An 18,791-nucleotide genomic window follows, 5' to 3' on the forward strand; every position below is an offset into this window, starting at 1 on the left:
GCAACCTCAAGGCAAACCTCAAACACCTATAAACAAGTTTGCCTTTCATCTGAGTTTTTGGAACAGACTCTCATTTCCCAACCTTAATCTCAGCAAATACAAAATTCCATACACACGAACAGCTGCATTTTCAAATATCAGAATCTTCCTTTGTACACACTAAACATATTACAATATACATAAGTAGCAACATTTTACTTTGCAAAGAATTTTCACCTGTAACAGCAGCAAAAACAAGGTACAAAATAATTTTCTCCACCTTCAAGTAGATCCTTTAATTAATTTATCCTTCACTTAGGGATAAAGCATATTTAATTTTTAATAGAAGGTTCTGTTGCTGACAGAAAATCTTTTAGGAGCTATGAATACAGAGGTGGGATGTTGGCTTTCAGAAAAGCATATTGCACAACAGATGCTATGCTGGGCAGATCCTCCAGTTTTCCCATGGAAGCTCTTTCTCCCTTAAGTTTACTGAAGGAAGATAATAAGATTAAAGAAAAATAAAGTAGAGAATGTTAGAAGCAAAACATTGTGTAAAATTTACATACTAACTAAAGCTATAAATTAACCAGGTTGCTATTTTAACAAATACATTGCTGGTTCTGCTATACAAGGGAGGTGGTAGATACAACTCTTGCAAATATAAATATTTACAAGAGTTGAAGCAAAACTAATTTCTTAGGTTTCATGATCAGTTGCAGCTAACTTACTCCTGTACAATTTTTCCAAATACAGATCCAGGGCATATTTCCATTACCCTAAAATAAAAGCACTCATTGGAAAATAAACTCATTGGATAAAAAATGCTAAAATATATGCAAGATATTTTAAAAAAATTTAAAATATTTTTAAACCTCTTTCATAGTATATTAGCAAGTATTTCTTTACTTCAAGTAAAAAATTAAAAAGGAAGTCATACATGGTTTCACAGGAAACACTGCAAGAGAAAAATAAAATATCTACATCCATTATATTAACTCAGCACACAAAAGTACTGTAGAATACTTGCTTTTTCAGGTATACAGCATAATCAAAGCCCCTGAACACTACTTTGGTTGTGTTGGCTTTCCAGTCACTTCATAATTCTTTAGGAAATGCAGCTTTGTGTAAATTACCTCATTTTACTGTACCTCAATGGCAAAGACTAAAGCAGGTGTGTCTCTACATTGACTAACAGGAGTAATAATTTCAAGATCAACCTTGTACATATTTTCTCTTAGTGACATTGGTTTTGGTAAGACCAGAGTGCACCAAGAACCAAGTGTGGGTGCAGGAACCCTTGACAACTCTGTGACACTCAGTGACAACTGCTCAAGACACTGCCAGACACAAGAGAATGCAACCACAAAACAATCCAAAAAACCTCTTAGGCAACACCATCAACCATCAACACATTTATAATAACTTCTTAAAAAGCCTCATAGGGCAACATTTCCCACTTACTGCTGGCTGAGGTCAGAACCTCAGCTGGAGCCTGACTTCCAGTGAAGCCCCAGAGATGGACATGGATATCGCTGGGATCCAGTGCGTGGTTTCCAGTTTGCCACTGTCCCAGCAGAGAATGAAGTGAGTACCTGTTATTTTGGGCTTGCAGCACCAGTGTTTCTGGGCAGAAACACCTTACAGAGGTCTGCACACCACAGCTGCAGCTAGATCCCAGTTTTGAGATGCCACACAACACTGTGGCAGCAGGTTAAGCTTTTGTGCCAAGGGGCTGACAGACTCAGGGACACTTTGAGCTCCACCTTGCTCCCTACAGCCTGCTGTGGGAATGGCTTCACCCCAAACCAAAAGGCTGTTTCTGGTGCCAGCAAAGCCTTTCAGCTGGGCCTGTGAAACCTCTCCTGCCTCCTCCAAAGGAAAGATGCAGGCCAGATGGATATCTTCTGTGGCACATTGTGACAGTGGTCACAGCGGTTCTTGGATGAGGGAAGAGACGAAAATGTTGACGCCATGTTCAGATGGCTTGATTTATTATTTTATGATATATATATATATATGATGTTATAACTATACTAAAAAGAAATAGAAGGAAAAGGTTCATCTCAGAAGGCTAGCTAAGCTAAGAATAGACTAGAAAGGAATGATAACAAAAGGCAGCTCTCTTGGACTCTGTCCGCGATAGCTTGGCCTTGATTGGCCATTAATTATAAACATCCAAGACGGGCCAATCAAAAATCCACCTGATGCATTCCACAGTAGCAGATAACCATTGTTTACATTTTGTTTCTGAGGCCTCAGCTTCTCAGAAGGGAAAAAAATCCTAAGAAAGGATTTTCACAAAAAGATGTCTACGAGAGCACATCCCAGGCTTCCTGTGGGCTCCTGCCTGGAGAATGCTGGCTTTAACACATGCTGACTTGAGGCACCAGGACTGAAGACATCCCAAAAAAATCAGCACAGAAAGGCCACACATTCAACTTAATCCTAATTTTTATATTCACTTCAAAGCGGCAGTTATGAAAAAAAACTGTACCTGAGAGTTGTGCCTGTTAAGGTTCCATCAGTGTTCCGTGGCTAGAGAGCAGAGAAGTGTGTCAGCCAAAATCAGTGATTTTTAACTGGGATGAAGGGCAGAGGATAAGGAAAGGGTGATCAGTATGATTACAAGAGGGGAAAAGAGACCATCACCTACTCCACCATGACCCACAGCAGTGCTCTGCCAACCACAGAATGGCCAAAGGACAGCAGGCATGAAAAGGAAACTTGAATTTGTGAAGGTCCCAGAAAACATCCTGAACACTCATCCTCTTCAATTCCTTGGATCTCACCTCCTTTGTAGCCAATGTGTCTCACCCCCGCGGTGAATGCTTTGTTGGTACAGATTTTCTCCATCAGCTCTCTCTGGAAACTGGCAGGCTGAGAGAAGTTTTCATTCACAGTCCATGAAGCACCCAGAAATCAGATCTTTAAGGCAATCAACTGTAATTATGTAAAATCCTAGGCTGCATTCAGCTCTCCCAATTGCTTATGCTACTGTAGCTGTATGATTTCAGTGGAACAGATCCTGGCTCTTGCCAATAGAAATAAGATTAGAGTTACCCCTAAAATTATGCTTCAGGGAACATAAGAAAAACTACACAGAAAAGATAATGTATTTGAGAACATTTTTAATAAATAATGTGACAAAAATTACTTTTCTGATTATTGGATCCTCAGTATGCAAAATTATGGCTAAAATATGAGGTTTCTTACATGAACATAATGAAAACATTAATCACATGGATTTTCCTTTAGTACTGCACACCCTTTCTATGGAACCTTTCTTTAAAAATTAGCTAAATGAAAAATTTCAGTCCTCGGTAAACACCAAAACACTTTTTTTTTTTTCCTTTTTTTTCCATTGGGGCTAGTCCTGATAGCTGTCAATAAACAAACACACATTTTTCCATTAGCACCAATGACAAAGAAATTTTATAATTACAAAAAAGATCAGAAAATCTACAGACAGAGGACATCATTTGGCAAATTCAATGCAACTAATGCCTCTATTTCAGCTTTAATGATAATCCAATGTTGAAAGAGGCCACAGAAAAATTGGTAATTTTCTGTAAGTCCAGGAAAAGTGAGAAGTGTTTTGATTATGGCCCACATTAACATTTGTTACTTTACCATCTGTCATCATTCAAATATTCCAAATACAAACATAGAGCATTAACAAAAAGATGAAAAATATCCCAAACAAATGCTTAACATTTTCAATAAGACAAAAAAAAGGTTAATAGTTACAATGGTTTACAAACAAAGTTTAGTGATTGTGCTTTTAAAACCAAAAAAAAAAAAAAGATAAGCAGTGCATTACAAAAAATCATTGCCAAGATCAAACAAAACTTCTTTAAGTGGCACTTCTTCTTTAAGGTGAATTGACACAAGTAGAGGTCTGAGATTTGGGCCAGTAGCAGTTGATGATATTACCTAATTATTACTAAAAATGTCCATTGGTTTTTTTTCATAAGCAGTGTTGAAGTTGAAAATTGGAAAAAAGTTTTAGATAAACTTGCTCATGCTATGATTAGGCAAATAGCAATCACATTGGCTTACCTCCTGCCTATCCCAAAGGACATTTTTAATAAGAATGTACTTAATGATGAAAATGGAAAGACAAATCAAAGTACCACAGGGGTTTAAAATGAGTACATATTTACAATAAGAGCCATCTCGTCCCAAATTAATTTTACTTTCATTTGTCAAACTGTATCATCTGCAAACGGTTAGCAAGAGACTGGCAGACCACAAGACACACAGTGTCAGAACTGCAAGATCGCGTTTGCAGTGGCTGCAGAGCACAGAGGAACCCCGAGCAGCAGAGGCTGTTGTGCACTGTTCCCCTGGGCAGCTCCTTGGTCACTGCCGTGTCCCTCGCGGTGTCACCGACTGGCTCACTGCAGAGCTGGCAGCGCTGAGCGCCGCCGGGCTGGGGAGAAAGCCGGGAATCCATCCCAGGCCCTGGAATTCCCTTCTGGCCCAATCCTGGAGCAGCAGCTGGCCCAAGCACCTCGAACAGCAGCTTCCCTGCCTGCTGGGGCAGCGAAGGCGACGCGCTCGGCGTTGCGGAGTAGGCGAGGGCCGTTCCTAGTGAGGAGGGTTTACAAAGAAGGAGTAAAATAAAAACTAGCATTCTGATGGCATGAGGAAAAAGGAAAAATTGTACACTCTGATTGCACTGAACATTATTTCTGGCGTCAAACATCATCAGACTTGAGGCATCTTAAGTGATTTATTTTTTTTCTGATTAGATTTTAAAAGCCTGTTACAGTACATGTCGTTGTCTTCAGCTTTCTGTTTCCTGTATTAAAAAAAGAGGATATGAATTAATACATGTTAACCTTTATCATTTTAAAATTTATTTTACATATTTCTTAGAGATTTTCTAAGAATGATAATTACTACTTTAAATTATGCACAGCAGTGTGACTGTGTTATGGCCATCCTTTCTACAATCAGTATTTGAATTGAATCAATATCATTAGGCAGAAAGAGTAAAGAAAAAAATTTGTATCTTAGTATCTAATAAAAAAAATTGTATCTTAGTATCTACAGAATGATAAACTGTCAAAAGATGTGAAAGGCAATGCCATGGTGTTCTTAGATGCTCTAGTTCTTTATTTTCAGTTTTGAAAGAATCTGGGTAGTGCAAAGTGCTCTTCAAACTTGTATTTCTGCAAGTCCTGTTCCATAAGTTTTACTGTGGTGACACTTACATTATACTATATATGATTTGTTTTTTATGTTTCGACACATTCCTAGTTTGTTTACTTGGATTGGGCATAACATTAATGGACACATAAATGCACTAATTTTCCTGAATATTTCTGGTTCAAAAGTGTTATTTCCTGGCATCTAAAATAAAACAAACCAGCTTTATTGCAGTCATCTTCAGGTATTACAAATGCAGTTACCTCCATCTCTTCTTCTTCTTCCTCTTCTCCTTGTTCATAGGCTCCCAGTACTTGCATTTCTGCAACATTCCTTCGGGCTAGATTTGCTTGATCTGCCCTCTGTCTGCCTCCTGACCCTCTTGACGACATGGAGCTGGAGGAGCTGGGATCTCTAGGATTATTTGATGTTGGAAATGTTGGTCTAGAATATGGCAGGATGTCCTCTGTATAATGAAATGTTTAACATTGTTATGTTTACTAGCCCAGAGACACTGTGAACCTAAAATTTCTGCATGCAGTTGATTTACTTTTTATGATTCTCAGGAGGTTTAAAGTGATGCCTGACAAGAACATGAAATATGCTGCTTCCATAGCAGCACTATAGAAGCTTTCTCAAAGAAATTTATAGTCTTTACATGGAAACATTCACTACAGAAAAACTAATTCATGATTAGTGTCCATTTCATTTCAATTTAGGATCCCTGTTCCATGTTCTACAGGAAAATGAAAAAAAACCCACCACTTGTAGCATATATTTGATGTGACAGAATAGGAGGAAATGAGAATACAAGTAGGATACAGGGAACTCACTCCATCTAAATACTGGACCCTGCATTTCTCAGGCTGAATTTGAGACACAATCAGTGGCCATGCCTTAATATTTCACCACCATCCTCCACGGTTGCATTCTAATAACTTTTCTCTACAGCAATCCACTGTAATCAAACTTTTATTTACACGCCCACTTAATCAACTTAATACCCAAACACCCCTGATGTTTTCCCTAAACACCTGTAGGTAGAAAGGACCAGGCATTTGTATCAATCTGGGGACCAGGCATTTGTATCAATCTGTGCTCTTGGTGAACTCTTGGCATGTTCCATTAATTAGTAAACTTAGCACTTTTCATATATAAGAGATTTCCTTGATCAGGTCTGGCTCATATAATGCTGTGTGGGTTAGTACTTATAATTAACCCACAACTACTAGGGTTTTCTTACTTACTCTTGAAACAGGACCAGGTATCACTCTGGTTTGTCCTCTGGTTTGTCCCTTTGTCCTCTACAAATTAGCAAAATGGGCCAAGCATCCTTTTGTCCACTACAAATTGGCCAATGTCCTTTTGTCCTCTACAAATTGGCAACATGGGCCAAGTGCATATCCTTTGCTTGGAAAGTTAAGTTTCTGACTTACAGATATACCGTCTGACTTCACTCAGCCTCCTTATAAACCGGATTATAATTACATACATTAAATATAAGTAGACTAAAGTGTATGGTAGGAGCAGGGGTATTGATCCTTACAGCTCTTGAGGAATATTTCTTTTGGTTTTCTCAGCATTAGCTTTAATACATGATGAGTCTAAGAGCAGCAAAATAAAAAAGGAATGCTTTGTAAGCTTGTAGTAAGCTCGTCTTGCCCTAACAAGATCCTCCAGCGTGACCCATATACTAACACCACAGTTATGATAAACAGTGGCACCTCAGCAGCTCTAATTCCCCACCACCAGCCTGCAGAGCTCCCAGTGCACCACACCCAGCTCTCCACCCTGCCCTGGGCAGGCAGAACCACCTTGGAGAAGATGACTCTTTGCTGGTGCGCCGTCGCGTTTTGGTGCTTTGCTGGCTCGCGCTTTGCCGTCTCCCGGCGGCTCCAGGGGCTCCCGGCGCTCGGCCGAGCCCGTCCGCAGGTCGGGGTGCTGCCTGCCCTCCGCCCCGTCCCTGCCCTTGTAGCTGGCTCCCTTCCTGTCCGCCGATCTGTCCGTCCTGCCGTCCACCGAGGCCAGCTTGGGCAGCAGCACCGGCCGCACCTCCAGCTGCGCCTTGGACTGCGCCGTCGGGGACTTGATGGCCGGAGGGGGCACTGGAGGAGGGGGCAGATCTGGGGGGGTGAAAGAGAAATTGACAGTAATTACAATGACATTGCACACCAGTGAAATTAAGAAATAACATTTGACTTTGTACTGAAGAAACAGATGCTCTTGTTTGCTTTCTGCCCTCCTCTCCCCACCCCAAAAAGTGTTATGTTACTGTTGAAACTGCTGATGGGTATTTTTCCAAAAGCTTGAGCTTTAAAAACACAAAGGATGACCTCTCCCTGCCTTTTCAAATCACAATATTTTCTTAATAATCATTACCAAAAACTTCAGGCTCTTGGATATCAGTTATGGATACCAGCAAAGAATGAAGGGTAATAACATCTCCTTCCTGACATTTGTAATTGTTTGCTAAGTCCATTCAAGAATACAGCAGAATTGTTCAAGGTCTTCAGTGTAGTGAGCATTAAAGCAAATGAGCTGGGATGTAAGAACATGTATCAGATGCATTGCTGACATATGTAAAGATAAACTATATGCATCATTACACTCTTCCTTTAAAATAGTAGGTTAAAATAACACACATATCCTTGATGTCTGTGGTTATGTCATGACATATTAAAAAAAAAATAGTGCAGTCAATGAAGTAATAAGCTCTCAGAAAAAAAAAAAAAAAAAAAAAAAAGAAAAGACACACAAAGACTTCTGGATTTGTCTCTTTAAATTAGCACAGCTTAAGGGGTTCTAAAATTCTGAACTTCTAAAAATGCTATTTATAAAGAACACACATTATTTACTTCATTATAATTTTCTATTCTTGCATTAGGACATAAAACTAGAATATGTAAAATGTTCATCGAGATACAACAGTGCTCTGTGGAATATTAACGTGAAGAAAAAATATAGGAGTCAAGCAAGGGAGTGGCAATACAAAAGCAGTTCACAATAAAGGTACAGGCACAATTCATATGGATTTAAGAGAACAACAGTTTAAAAAAGTGAGATGAGGCTAATATTCTCAAGTGAAATTGCTACAAAAAAACCTATCACTATTAAAAATTGAAACATCAGCCTTTTGTAATAGTGTGCTTTCTACTTCCACAAAAATCAGGGAGCAGCTGTGTTTTTCAAACACCATCACTATATATACAGCTAATTCTGAGTCTATTCAATAAAATGTTTCAACTTAAATTTACCTAAATTGGGCTAAAAAATAAAGGTAGTAATCCTGAGTAAGAAAAAGTAGATATCTAACATAAACATGTAAGTTCAGATATGGCAGATGCCAGACATTTTTGAGAGGTTTTCCGGTGACACAAAGCATGAGCTCCAGCCCTGTGGAAAGACTGAAGCAATGCAGAATTCAGTGCTGTGTGTAAGCTCACTGGGAACCATCCACCACACTCACCTGATGACATATCTTGGAATTATCCTTTACCTGTCCTAAACAAGACTGGGAATTTTATCAATTGGCTTGACTGGAATGATGAGGAAGAAAGATGTCAAAAAGTATGGTTCATAAGGTTGGACATACTTCAGGGAAATTATATCTTGCTGCAATAACTCTACTGTCTTGGTGGAAAAAACCCCACAATAAACAAACAAAGCAAACAAACAAAAAATCCCATCAGGGTAGTTTGTTTGTTGATTTTAGTTTTGGAGAGCAGCTAAAGGTAAACAACCGACTATTGAGACTTAATTTTGAGTATCTACCTAACACTCAGTATTTGCAGGTATCTTTTAAGAAAACAGACTGTCATTTGCAAACCCCAAAAAGGAATTATGTAAGCTTGGATAAACTCAAGTGCCTGAATCAAAATGAAAGGGAGGTTTAGATTGTATATCAGGAAAAGGTTCTTTACCCAGAGAGTGGCTGGGCACTGGAACAGGCTCACAGGGAAGTGGTCACAGCACCAAACCTTACAACATCCTTGGCAAGAAAGCTCAGAATCATTTATGGTGCATTCCTTTGTTATCTGTAACTGCTAAACATGGTTTGAAGAGGTAACCTCTGTTCACAGCCTCAGCAGTGAAAGTCTGTAATTCCAGCCATCAGAGTAGCACTCAGACCACCTCTTCTGAAAATATCCAAAAATGCTCTTTGGTGGCAGGTGAGGTTCAAACCAAACTACTTTCACTGGCCTGCCCAGCTCTGTAGATCTGAATTTGAATTTTTGGATCACAAAGATCCACACCCATGTGATCTTAAGAGTTAATACCTGCTGCAGAAAGTGTTGTTCTGAAGAAGTACATGTAAGTATATAACCCTCTTACAAATCAGCAATCATGTGAAATCTGCCTAAGACCTCAGTTGTGTGTAATTTGTTCCTCGAAAGCCCAGTGCATAAATCCATGTCAATCCAGACTAAAGCTTATTGAGCACAAGAACTATTCTTCCAAAGCAAAGCTGAGGATGGACCCCACCCCTCACAGAACACTTACAGCAATTACTGACAGCAATTACAGAACTTGGATTAAAAAATAAGACAAACTCCAAATGAGCCTGTGGAGATTCCAACAATTCTTTCCTTCCTGAGGAAAACTTTCTTCTCACAGTATATCTTCCCTCAGAAGTGGACACACTGACTCAAAATGAAGATACTCAAACTCAGAAGTGTAGACTTTTGCAACCAGTGCTTTTCTTTTAACTCAGGTTACATTTGTCCTTATCTCAACCCTTTGGGGTCCCTGCTGGGCACCAAAAAGGACTGTCATGGTTTTAAGCCCAGCTGGAGATGAAATTCCTCTCAGCCACTTGCTCAGCCTTTCACCTCTCTCATCCCAGTGGATCAAAATAAAAGTTGTATGTTGAGCTACGAATAGTTTAATAATTGAAAAGGAAAATAATACAATAACGGTAAACAATAACAATAATGATAACAATGAGGGGGAAAAAAAGTGATGCACAATGCAATTGCTCACCACCCACTGGTCACCCAGTTTGGTCACCATCCACTGACCAATGAATGCCAGACCCCTCTTCCTGAACCCCTCTGGGTAAATCCCCAGTTTATATACTGGACACAATGTTCCATGGTGTGGAACAACCCTTGGGTCAGTTTGGGTCACCTGTCCCAGCTACGCTCCCTCCCAGTTTCTTCTGTGCACCTCCTCACTTGGCAGTGCATAAGACAAGAAAAAAACCAACAAGTCTTTGATTTAGGACAAACACACCTTAGTAAAAAAACATCATCAACACCATTCTTATTCTGATCCAAAACAAAGCCCTGCAACAGCTGCTGAGAATAAATTAACTCTACCCCAGCTGAAGCCAGGACAATGCAATGTCTTGTGTCTTGCATGCTCCACTCACTTTCTCCTCAATAAAGCACTGAACAGCCCTTCTCTGGAACCTGCTGATGTAAAGGGAGTGTAGATATCCAACATCAGCCTTTTCAGCCTCCCGTGGAGCCCATGTCCAGCAGATGTGCCATGGCTGAACAAATACGAAGGGAAGGAACATTCCTGTAGCCTGTGAAATATAGCTTGGAACAAACTACTTTGTTCAAGAATCCTCTACAGCTACACAGGAAAAGGAACAAAGTGGTGTTGAATCTTCACTATGGAAAGGGAAGATGCACTGAAATAAAATATTTCATAAACTGGCAGCAGCTCTACGGGTAGGTACAGTAATAACTAAAGAAAAGTGATATTTGCTTTCAAGAACATTTTTGCAACCTGCAGGGAAACTATAAAAATCTTCATTATAACACAGTGCTTCTGACTGAGAAGAATCCTTAACAGAGGGGAAAAAAAAAATCCCTTTCAGAGGTCAACACTATTACACCCCTGTGGTATTTATTTTAACAGCTCAGATCACAGAGAAAATCCAGATTCAATCTACCTCCTCGAGTACAAACTGACACACTTCTTATTAAAAGCAAAATGGAAGCTTCCATTGTAAGGAATAAAAATAAATCACAAAGCAACATCAAACCAATGGAGAAGAACTCAGAAGTATTTGTTAAAGGTCAGCTGTGCTCACATGTTTCATTCATGTCTATGTATCACCGTTATCCTGCTTCCCATGTAACTCAAACAATTAATGGATGCCATTTCATAGCTCAGGAGAAAGGTTTCTCCTACAGGAGAAACCTTCCATAGGTGTCTTTTGAAAGGGGAGAGGATAATTTTCTAAATGAGAACACACACAGGAACCAAGGCATAAGCTAAACAGTGTTGAGGAAAAATAATCTGCTAAATTAGGTTAACACTAAAGTGGAGACACCACAAATAAGCACAACAAGATTAACTGTAAGTAGTGACCAATGAGGGAATTAGGCCTCATTAGGCAACTCTCTCTGTTAAACTCCATCAAGCTGCAGATTTTTTCAGTCATACCCTGAAGAAAACAGCAGTTACAGATTTGATGTAATACTAAAGAAGGCCCCTGGAAGTGCTCAAGGCAAGGCTGGATGGGCTCTGAGCAACTTGGCCTAAGGTGTCCCTGGCCATGGCAGGGGGTTAGAACCACATAACCTTTGAGGTTCCTTCCAACCTAGGCCATTCTATCATTCTGTAAGATACAAAGTGAATTTTTAGTCTATTTTATGTTCATGCTGGTAGGCAAACCTCAACATTGTTCCTGACTTGAAAAAGCCTTAGCCAGCATTTAAGATTTCCAGACACATCATAATCTGAGCTATTATTCATGTAGTGAAGTTGTTTTCATGCTTTGTCTCTCAAGAAACATGGCTCACACTGTACACAACAACTGAATGGACAAATTAATACAGCAAAGCCCAGTATGATGTATGAAAGCTCTTGCCTTTTTTTTTCTGTTATGTACATTTGCATAATTATCAAAACAATTTTCACTCCACAAAACTTCCCTCAAGTAAAAAATTCTGTATTTAAAAAATATAATGGGCTCAGAAGTAAGGACTGAGAAGAGGACAAGCATCTGAAAATTATTATAATTCAGTAACAAGCTGATTTTTAGCAGAGTAAGAAATGCATTCCTACTTTTTTTTGTACCTTGCTAAAATTTGCCTCATACAGAGTAGATTGTTTTGTACTGCACAGGCAGAGGGAGACAAAAAGTACAAATGGTGTTGGCATGCATAAAGGCTTAACATTTCCAAGTGAAAATTCAAGGAATATTTGGCAGATGTTCAACTGCCTTTTGTGAGAAATTCAGCTGCCCTGACATCATGTCATTGGTAACACAGCTAAATAACTCAGTTACAGTCTCAGCCAGTTAGCTGCAAAACTGTTTAGTATTTTTTCCTCACTCAGAGATTTAAAGAAGAATCAGAGATTTAAAATCTCATGTGAACTGTGAAAGGCATAATTTCTACTGAAAGACCTACGGAATCAGAACAATGACAAAGTACTTTTATCCTTTTTATCTAAATGCTTACAATTCTAGGGTTTGTAACAACTGATAAAGCAATTCAAGACAGTTCAGAGGGGAGTCTCCCACTTATATTTTTAGAAAAGACAAACATATCCTTTTAAAGTTTGGTTTTCTAAATTAAATATGTAAGTAGGTCAGCCAAGGTTGAGAAGGAGGGTACATCTGCTAGTTGGTTCTTGTAATGCATTCTTAGTAAACTCTCCTAAAAGGCTAGATGAAGAGCAATTAAAAATTCATACATTTTAATCCTTACCACCTACTGCGCAAAGATTTTTAGCAACAAATATGAAGAACATTTCACTGCCTGGATGACTGTCAAGGTACAAAACAAGTGACTTGAAATCTCATCCCACATAAAGTGGCAACTGACTTGAACTAATGCTCACAGAAAATACAAAATTGTTACTACTTGGACTGTGCAGAGTAGATCAGAGAGCACTCTTATTTAAAAACAGGTAGCAGTAGGCCTTTTATTGCTACATTAGTAACAAACACACCTTCAGAAAGGCCAACCTCTTTCACAGATTTGTCTGTATGATGATAGCAAAAAAAGAGAATTTTGAAAGATTTATATATATTGCTGCTGATAATACTCCTGGCATTTTCAACTATTCATGAAAATCTTTAATTTACTTATATATTTTTCCTGTCAACTAATCATTTAAATTCTTCATTACACTTGTATTTCAAAGAAGTACTAGCAAGTACTAATTCAGGTAATTTGGGAACAGTAGAAAATTCTTTCTATGCAATTCTTTGAAATGCCATTTTAGAGGCTGAGAAAGTAATGAAGGAAAATATTTTTCTCTTTTCAGTATTTATTGAATACTTCTGCTTTTTATTCCCCTACTACTACAAACACATATATGTTTACTCATTATGAGAGAAAAAAACGACTCTGTATCAGGCACTACTTTATGAAAAAAGATAAATAATTGTCATCAAGCCAGTATAAAAACCTAAGTATATCTCAGAAAGGTCAATTGTGCTTAAATGTTTCATTCACGCATCCATACCACTTTTCTCTACCTAAGGAAAGAAATTACCATATGTTACTTTATAGCTAATTCTAAAGGGTCACAATATACTAGATGAGGCTATTAAAGTGATTGGTTAGAATGTACAGTAAGGTTCCAAATATACTGAGGGGAAAAATATAATAATAAATAAATAAATAAATAAATAATACTATACTTATGCAAATAGACTGAGGGGAAAAAATAATAATTAAAAAATATCAAAACCAAACTAGTCCTTCAACCTTTGAACTAGATTTTATTAGATCTGCAGGAATTAAAGCCATAATTTGCTACTCCCTGAATGACCATACTGTATAGCACTATAAAAAGGTTAGTGGAAATTCTTACCTAATTAGAAAATATGCTGAAGTAAGCAGGTGCTACATAACACAAAACAAATATTGATCATGATTGTCAAATTTATATTGCAACATCTAATGACAATAGTTCTATGATTTAACTCTGTATAACTACTTTCACAAAAAACCTGCCATCAAATACAGGCCCACCTCTTATTTATCCCTGTGTTAGAAGCAAATGGCCACATAAAACACCTTTATTTATTTATTTCTGATGTCCTAACTATTGTGTTTGTATTGAGGCTTGATGCTTTGCCAATTATTCAGTTAAGAGCATTCTCTTCAAGAGAATAAAAGCTGATAAAATGTCAATAAAAATCCAGTGAAACGCCATTACAGGACTCTCATAAACGTAACGTGTCTGGTACAGTTTTGGGATTTACACCTTGTGTTGTCCTTTCACAGAAGCAAACATGCACAAAAGCACTGCAATAACCTCTTGAAATCAGATAATATTCCAACAGCTCAGTTTGGCTGACAGAAGGGGCCTGGGCACAAGCCAAGAGGCCCAGGTGCACTGTGTCATGCCAGCATTTAACGCAGCCTAATATCAGATAGATGCTACTGAGAGAAAATGCTCCCAATAAAGTACAGATAATAGCACGGACAACCACTCATTGCTAAATTACTTCTGCTCATCGTGCTTTGAGCTTTGTATTAAATTTTTTCGTCAAGTGGCAGGAATCACAGGGAGAAGTGGTTCAAAACTCCCTTCTTGTAACCCTGGATAAGGATCTATAATATTAGCCTTTCATATGATAATGGCAAATGATGCCCCTCTTTGAAAAAATTCAGGCTGGTAATGAAAGTCCTAATCAGATTGTTGTTGGAGAGAAGCAGGAGGTGGGGAGCTCTGCCCTTCTCTCCCTTTCCCTTGCCTCCCCTCCCCTTCCCCCACATCTCCCCCTGTTAGCAAATTCCGCAAACTTGACAAGATGGGTTAAGTCTTGGGGAATTTATCTTACATGAATTTCCAACAAAGCCCACGGATTGCTTCATACAACTGGAAGGCAGTGCTTTAATAAAAGCTGCACCACCTGAGGCATTTTCATTAAAGGCTCTCTCTAGACAACATCACAATGTTTGCATTATCATCCTACACCCCCAAGAGAATACAAGCACTACCTTTTCAGCAAGAGTTGATATTGTGTGTGAAGGCACGAGAGAAGATGATTAGATTTTGCTTTCACTCACAAAGTAACTGCTTGCAACAATGCTGTGGCCAGGATTACAATTCACTGAATTTGTGCTGCCCACCATTTGAACGGTGAATTGCTTTTTTTCAGGAAAAAGCACATTCTGTAGGTTTTATTAGCCGGTCACGTGAACGAAGATTTTAATCCTAACCAAGCATTATTCTCAATGACTGTACTATTTAAGCTATCTGGGCTCTTAACTAATGACGGTAATTAGCCGATTAGGACACTATAGAAAACAGGTGCAAGGCTCTGGAGTGGCAGCATCAATGTACAGTATTAAGGAACTCCGGCATTTAAAATGATTAAACTGTTCAGCTTGTTTAGCAACAGGAAACACAAATCACCGAATTCTGAAACGCGGTGTTATCTCTGCGGAAAAATTTCACGCGCACGCACTGAATGCACATTTAGAAAGGTTCACTGAAGCTTTCACCCGTTTCAGTGGACTCACCATCTGTGTAGACTTCTCTGCGCAGATGTCCTGGCTGGTGTTTTTGCTTTTTGGCAGGTCGGACCTTCTGTATTACAACAGCACTCATGTTGCTGTCGGTGGATACAGGGCTGGTGGGTCTGGGACAGTGCGATGCATGAAAATGTCTACGGCCTGCAAATGGTTACAGAACAATAGCCATTACTCTTCTCACCTAAAATAAGACCTTTCATACTTTTTCTTTTCACATCAAAATGCTCTAGCTGTACAAAACCTAAAAATACACTGCTGGAACAATAGTAAAGCTCATCCAATTTTAGAATGAGCTGTAACTAAATCGGAGCATTTGCTATCCTATCATTAGGCAGGCTGGCTTGGTTGCACAGAAATTATCCAGCTGCTTGGTAGCTGGTAGCTCCTGCCCCAGGAGCACGAAATCCATCAGCAGGCAAGCACAAGCAGGATTCCCACCCAGCCAGTTTCTGGAAAGAGCAGAACATTTCTCTTTCATGTTCCCCCTCCCCTAGCTTGGGCCACACGAGGTCACCCCTGCCATAAGCAGAGCAAGTGACCAGCAGGGTACAGAAGTCTCCTCTGCCACTTTGAGTGAATTTTCAGGAATGCATTGAAGCTGGATGGCTGGCATTTTATCACAGATTATTTGCAGATAAGAAGTGTCATGTTTTTAGGACATGCAGTCAGGCACACACAATACCAATATATATAGATCATTGCTTAATGAACTTAACTGTTGCAAAAATATTAGCAAATGTATGTAAAAAGACCTTTTCTAAACATGTAAGCCTCTACACATATTTATAGGAATTTATTTGTACAAAATGGATAAAATCCTGGCCCCGTGGGTACGAATGGGAGTTTTGCCACCTACTTCAATCGGTCAGGATTTCATCCAGAATTACTAAATTACCTCCCCTCTCACTCTTCATGATGAACAGCTGTGTTGAAATGAAACAAAGGACTGTTAACTGGGAGAGGATATCTGAAGTGGGAGGAAGGTTGAAAATCTGTGGAGTCAGGGTGGACACAGTTGTGACAGAGTACCTCTTCTGCAGGTCTGGCAGTTTAATAGGATTGATTGTCAAAACATTCATGGAACTGCCTGAAACCAGCATGCCAGCCTGCTGTACTCTTTAGATGAAGTGTAACAATATCCATTTTGCCTAGTAAGGCTACTGTCTATATCCAGTATATCTGTGTATATACAGTGTTACTAGTATCCAGTATGTTGTAAAAAATACAATATTTCAAATAACATGTTTGATATGTTCAGTGGTGTTTCAGGAGAAAGGAAAAGTGAAAACACAAACATATGCATAAGGCCCTGCTGCATATGCATACTCTATAATTTAAAATGCAATTCATAACAGCTATCAAAATATGAAACCAACACAAAGCCTGGTCATCTCAATAATAAAGCAGTAAAAGCCTGAACAGAATTCCTAAAGAAAAAAAAAAACCAGGGAAAATATGAATCTAAAGGTTTACTATTTATTTGGACACTTCAAGTGAGAGGGATTAAATCTTCTCTTGCGGCTGAAACATTATTCTGAGTAACTGAAAACACTGGGAGCCTTATACTGGGAAAAGATAGACTTCTATAATCCTTTATTTTCCCCTCTCTCATTCAGTTCTGAGTACAAATCCACCAGCAGGGCTGGTGTTTGTCTGTGATCAGTGAGACCAAAGAACTACGAGCTACTTATGAAAAACACTGTAGAGCAGCAATTTATTTGAACTGTTTCACCAAAACTCCTGTCCTGCCTCTTCCTGACCTGTAAACATCCCAAGAAGAAGAGTTCAGAAAGCGCCTATGGACAGGTTCATTCCACAGTGGCTACATTTTGGTTCTCCTATGCCAGAATCCAGGACATCCCTCTGGCTGTCCTGAGCAGCCAAGACCCCTGCCAGGGGTCCCAGAGCCCCTGGCACAGAGCCCAAAATGCCTGTGGTTTTGATTATGACCTGTGGAGCAAGTTACCTTAGATGAAGATCTGCAAGCCATGACAAATTAAGTAGAATGATAGTGAATTTAACCTGAGGTGAAAAAGTAGATTTTGGGGTTTTTTAGAATGGAGGTTCAGGGGGCAAGATGGAGGGATCTGGGCATGTCCAGCCTTTCTCTTTCTCCTTCTTGGCCTCCATCTTCTGCTGTGATGTTGGCACTTTTAGATTGGTTTAGAGTAGAAGCTCACTGTCTAACATAGGTGATAGGTATTGGAAAGTAATTGTAAATATTGGACAAGTAGTTTTTAGTATAAAGACATAACACCGGCTCAGGGGCAGGCAGAGTGCCCCAGACTGTCTTGCTGAGGGGAGCTCAGCAGGACAGGAGAAATAATTTTATAGATAAGGAACAATAAACAACCTTGAGACCGAGAAATTAAGAGCTCTGACTCCTCCTTCAAGCGCCGGGGTGGGAAATGAGATTTTCTAGACTTTCTAACTTTTCTCGGGGTCATTTTGACAAGCAGAGACCCTGACAGGGAGCAGAGGATCACCCACCTCCTGCTGCCTCGTGCATTTGCCTCCGGGCCACTTTGAGCCCGGCGTACTCGGCGGCTGCCGCCACGGCCTGTGCAAAGTCGGCGTCGGTGAAGAAGGAGCCGTCGGAGGAGCTGACGCTGGAGCGCCCGCTGGAGATGTTGTCCTCCTCGGAGGCCGAGCCCCAGCCATTGATCATGGAGCCCGTCACGGAGCTCTCCAGATCCCCGACGCTGGAGGCAGGGGTCTGCTCCAGGCCACGCAGCAGGAGCCTCCTGTTCTGCATCTTGGCCACCTCGATATCCGCCTCGTCCTCCTCCTCTTCCGGGGCGTCCGTGTCCATGTCGGACACCAAGGGCCCTGAGATGTATCCGTACGTGTGAGGTGGGGAGATGGGCCTTGGAGGGGGTGGAGGACTCACAGGTTGACGTCTGCATTAAAACACAAGGGTGAGAAGAACTGAAATCATGTAACAAAGTCAGAGGAAACAGCAGATTGATGAATTTTTTTTTTTTATTTCCCAGCAAGCTTGGCTGGCCTTTTTAAATCCACCTAATTTATATCTGAAATGCTCAGGTTTGGTTTTTTATACTTTTGCTGTAAATCAGAACTGCCAGCTATATAGCTTGAAATCTATCACAAAGAAATCTGAATTTTTAACACTGTCCCTTTATCACTGTCTTTAATGATAAAGCCATTCATTTTCTCTAAATAACACATGTAGAGCTA

At 39.7% G+C, this 18,791-nt stretch overlaps 1 protein-coding gene across 8 annotated transcripts in view; it reads right to left on the bottom strand.

The window, feature by feature from the left end:
* Nucleotides 1-3,093: 3,093 nt before the first annotated feature.
* Nucleotides 3,094-18,791, bottom strand: part of ROBO1 (roundabout guidance receptor 1) — a 682,144-nt gene continuing 666,446 nt past the window's right edge. For all 8 annotated transcript variants that reach the window (XM_064726906.1, XM_064726875.1, XM_064726883.1 and 5 more), the window contains 5 exons: nucleotides 18,084-18,493; nucleotides 15,582-15,734; nucleotides 6,951-7,259; nucleotides 5,400-5,602; nucleotides 3,094-4,786 (listed from right to left, as the gene is read on the bottom strand). In XM_064726906.1, coding sequence (XP_064582976.1) covers nucleotides 4,772-4,786; nucleotides 5,400-5,602; nucleotides 6,951-7,259; nucleotides 15,582-15,734; nucleotides 18,084-18,493 — 1,090 coding nt within the window. In that variant the 3' untranslated portion in view covers nucleotides 3,094-4,771. The remainder of the gene's footprint in view (nucleotides 4,787-5,399; nucleotides 5,603-6,950; nucleotides 7,260-15,581; nucleotides 15,735-18,083; nucleotides 18,494-18,791) is intronic.

Source organism: Zonotrichia leucophrys, chromosome 1 (genome assembly GCF_028769735.1).
Source record: "Zonotrichia leucophrys gambelii isolate GWCS_2022_RI chromosome 1, RI_Zleu_2.0, whole genome shotgun sequence".
Classification (NCBI taxonomy): Eukaryota; Metazoa; Chordata; class Aves; order Passeriformes; family Passerellidae; genus Zonotrichia; species Zonotrichia leucophrys.